Consider the following 3,983-nt stretch of genomic DNA (forward strand, 5'->3'; position numbering starts at 1 on the left):
AATTACTAATTACTGAATAAATATTTTTAAGCTTGCGTTTGGCTTTGAAAATATTATTTTCTCAAATGAGGTGCAAAAATATCAAACAAATACCTATTGTTCTTCTTATACACCACCAAACTTATTCTTGTCATTATGATTATTATGATCTATGATGATTATTTTAAACCTCGAAATGACGACCACTCAGCACCGCGCTGTAAAAGCTCTTGACCAAACACGCGTTGCACCAAGGCACCGCGTCATAAATAAAGCCAAACTACTCCCGTGGCAGCCCCTCAACCGTCCTCCAAACTCTTTATCCCCACCCCCTGTTTGATGCTTTCCTCTCCCGTCACGGGTGCATCCATCGCGCGAAAGAAGGATATCACCTTCCTTCGCGCGAATCCACCATTGGATCATTAGCCACTCGTTTCGAGATATGTGCCGACTGATGATGCTGACGCTTCGATATCTGTGCGGCGGGTGATCCAATGGTGCCTTAGCCAGAAGGAAGGTGAATCCTTCTTTCGTGCGAAAGATCCAACCTGATACCTGCTTTCCTTCCCCCGCACTATTTAACCTTTCCTAATTCTCTCCCCTTCACATATATCACTGCGCGAATCGACGAGAACAAAAACGTGAAGGGTGGAGCGAAAGAAAGAAAGAGGGAGAACACCCCCACCAAGAAGGGAAGAACCAGCCATGAAGCCCCCCACCACCGCTCTCCTCCTCCTCGCCGCCCTCCTCACCACCGGCGCCGTCCTCTCCACCGACTCGCGCGACCTCGACGACGAGCGCACCTCCTCCTCCAAGCACCGCGGCAGCCACCCGGGCCGCGGCGTCCCCGGCTTCGGCCCCGACCCCGGTGGCTTCTTCGGCCCCGGGGGCGGCGGTTTCGGCATCCCGGGCTTCGGCGGGTGGGGTGGCCTCGGTGGCGGCTACGGCTACGGCTCCGGCGGCCCCGCCGGGGGCTCCGGTGGGCATGGCGTTGTCCGGCCGTCCGTGGTGTGCTCGGAGAAGGGCCCCTGCTACAAGAAGAAGCTGACGTGTCCGTCCAAGTGCTTCACCTCCTACACCAGCTCCGGCAAGGGATACGGCGGCGGCGGCGGTGGCGGCGGATGCAGCTTTGACTGCAAGAAGAAGTGCGTCGCTTACTGCTGATTTCGTAATTAACTTTACCTCCTCTTAGCCCACTATGCGGTCGTCCGCATGCGTTGGATCGTACGCCTTATTTCCATTAAAATAGTATATTATTATACTATATCTATATGCTGGTGTTTTGCTGTTACTTTTATGTGAGTGGGTTGGGATGCTGCTGCTGTGTTATGTATGTCTGTATGATATGGTATGGTTTGGTATGGTATGTATGGGACATAGATGAATAAAGAGGGGGCTTTACGTAGTTCGATGGATAGGGGCTTTTGAAGGGTAGTAAGATGCATTCATAGCTGACTTGGTGTTATTTGAGGTGTGTGGATTTTTTATCTCATGTTTTGTTAATCTTTTGGTGATGGTGAGCTTTCTATGGGTATGTATGTGTGGATTTGTGAGTTAGTAGACTTTGAATGTACCTCAAAGACTTCTCGTAGTTCAGAAGTAGTATTAAAATGAATGTAGGGTGGACTAGCTTTGGCTTTTATTATCCTACTTATTTCTTTTTAGCATGGAATAGAGGACGCAGTTAGGTTTTGGATTGTGTGATGCATTTATACATACTCCCAGCCCAATCTTTGAGCTAAAAATTGCCATTTATTGAATTACTGGTTTCAAATGCAGGGGATTTTGCCAAAAACGGCTGCCATTTTTTTTTCAATCTGCTCCTGCTCTACGCTTATGTGGAATTGAATGAACATAATTCTTATAGTGAAGCATATGGTCTGATAACATATATGTTCTTATCTGTTAATATTCTGATCAAATTTATATCACGAGAAGGTCAGATTTTTTTTAATTACAAAATGTTTATATAATACTGGAAATACTCTTTTTGAACAAATAATATTCAAAGTACTTGGATCAAATCTTCAACAATATTGGCATCAAGTATTTTAAATTTAAATATCACCTATTCTGTACATATATTGCACAGCAAAATCATCCAAGGACCCCTAGATACATAGCATGATTAAAAAAAAAAAATCTGATTTTTGTTGCGAAATCATTGATTAACTGGATTTTTTTCGTGCAAAATTCTCTCTCTCTTTTTTGATACTAATTGGCTTCAGTACATCGATCAGCCCAAGGTAAAGCTGTTCAGGAACTCAAAATTATATCATTTATTAGGAAGATATATAAATGTTTCAGATCCACAGACGCTGTCGTGGTGTCAGTTTAACAGCGAACACACCTATCAGTTCTCAGTTACTCAATTAACATGGCCCATGTGATGGGAACGATGGCTGCCGACCGGCTTTAACCACTTGGGTAGGACTTAGAAGTTAGAAGTTGGATCCTGGCCGTGGACTTTAAATGTTATAGTTGATGTCCTAAAACAGCAAGGGGAGATGCGATTCTAAATAGCTTCATGTAGCCATAATGCATGGTCATGAAGGAAGGCTATAACATACAAGGGGAAAAAAAAAAAAAAGGTAGTAGTAGTAGAAGAAGAAGGAAAGATACGAAAGCGTGTAATTATGGTAGGGGTTTTTTTGCACGGCCAAGAAAGTCAAATTATGGTAGCTTTTGATGTCCTTTTGAAGTTCTCTTCGCATTCAATTTGGAAGTATTTAGGTTACCACGATGAATAAATGTCTAAAAGAAAATAGTTTTATGGAGCAACCGCAGTACTTAGGAAAAGCTTCATTACCATTACCATGTGTTAAATGGAGATTCGAGCACTGCATCACAACCTTACAATGTTTCCACGCGCCTTAGCCGTGGATCTAAAATAAAATTATTCTATTTTTGATGTTTTTGTATATGTTATAGCAACATGATTTAAGATGATTTTATTTAAAACCTACGGTGAATCTAGTCCATCTAATAATATTTTTAAATATGGACCTTTTTTGAATTCCATGATTGGGTCTCACAATCCCAGATGAGCAAGATAATAAGCGTATATTTCACAATAATCATGATCATCCATACACAAAAGAGTAGTTTTGGCATGGAAGGGTTTCGGCCATCAAAAATGGATAGCTATGGTGGCATCGATTTGGGTTCGAGTTAGGTCAAATAAGACCAGTATTATACAAAATTTTGACCTGTATCTTTTTCACCCAAAATTGGGCATTCTGAATCACCTATTTGATCCTAACCTAATTATCTTCGTAGATCGAACCTAATTAAGAAGAACTATCCTTCAAAAATCAATTCAAATAAAAACGTACTCTCATCTTCCAAGTTGAGTCAAAAGTCCGAATCATGCTCAACCTAATAAAATTTGGGACAGAAATTTTGATATGCACCTAATCCTGATTGAAAAATCTTTGACAAAAACCTCACCCAAATAGGGTAGGATCGAGTGGGGTCAATTGTTGCCGCTTGTCAACGCATAGAAGGACTGCAAATAATGCATCATATATTGTCGCAGAAATTTTCCTTCTAATTTTGATATGGGAGAATAACTTGGGGAAGAAAAAAAGGTCTGAGATTTAGAGAAATATAAAAAATAAATCAACGTCTAGACAAAAATCTAAATAACAAAAAGAACACATCATTATAATAAAAAATAATTATCTTATTTTTATGCTCAAGCAAAACTAAGCAGGTGCGTGACTCAGTGCCCTGCCTTTTTCCGCTTCTTTCATATTTTGCTCTGTTCTCTGTAATAGTAATTTCACTCGAGGAAGCAGTTGGATTTGAGGGAAAAAAAGAGAACACTAGAATAATGCAAAGAGTGAAAGAAATAGAACTAAATCCCTGCAGAATGGTGTGCTTTCAAATGATATATAGCTGATAGTTCCGTTTTATTACCTGAAAAGCAATACATAATATCTTAGGACTCCCCTTCTCATCATTAGATCTAGCTTTCGCCCATTTGCCTAGTATCAAGCAAT

At 41.0% G+C, this 3,983-nt stretch overlaps 1 protein-coding gene across 1 annotated transcript; it reads left to right on the plus strand.

The window, feature by feature from the left end:
- The first annotated feature begins 577 nt into the window (after positions 1-577).
- LOC103723076 (cold shock protein 2-like) lies at positions 578-1,629 on the plus strand. Its single transcript, XM_008813883.4, has one exon. The coding sequence runs from the start codon at positions 685-687 to the stop codon at positions 1,141-1,143; it is 459 nt and encodes a 152-aa protein (XP_008812105.1). The 5' UTR covers positions 578-684; the 3' UTR covers positions 1,144-1,629.
- The last annotated feature ends 2,354 nt before the right edge of the window (positions 1,630-3,983 follow it).

The sequence above is a fragment of the Phoenix dactylifera genome, chromosome 16 (assembly GCF_009389715.1).
Source record: "Phoenix dactylifera cultivar Barhee BC4 chromosome 16, palm_55x_up_171113_PBpolish2nd_filt_p, whole genome shotgun sequence".
NCBI lineage: Eukaryota > Viridiplantae > Streptophyta > Magnoliopsida > Arecales > Arecaceae > Phoenix > Phoenix dactylifera.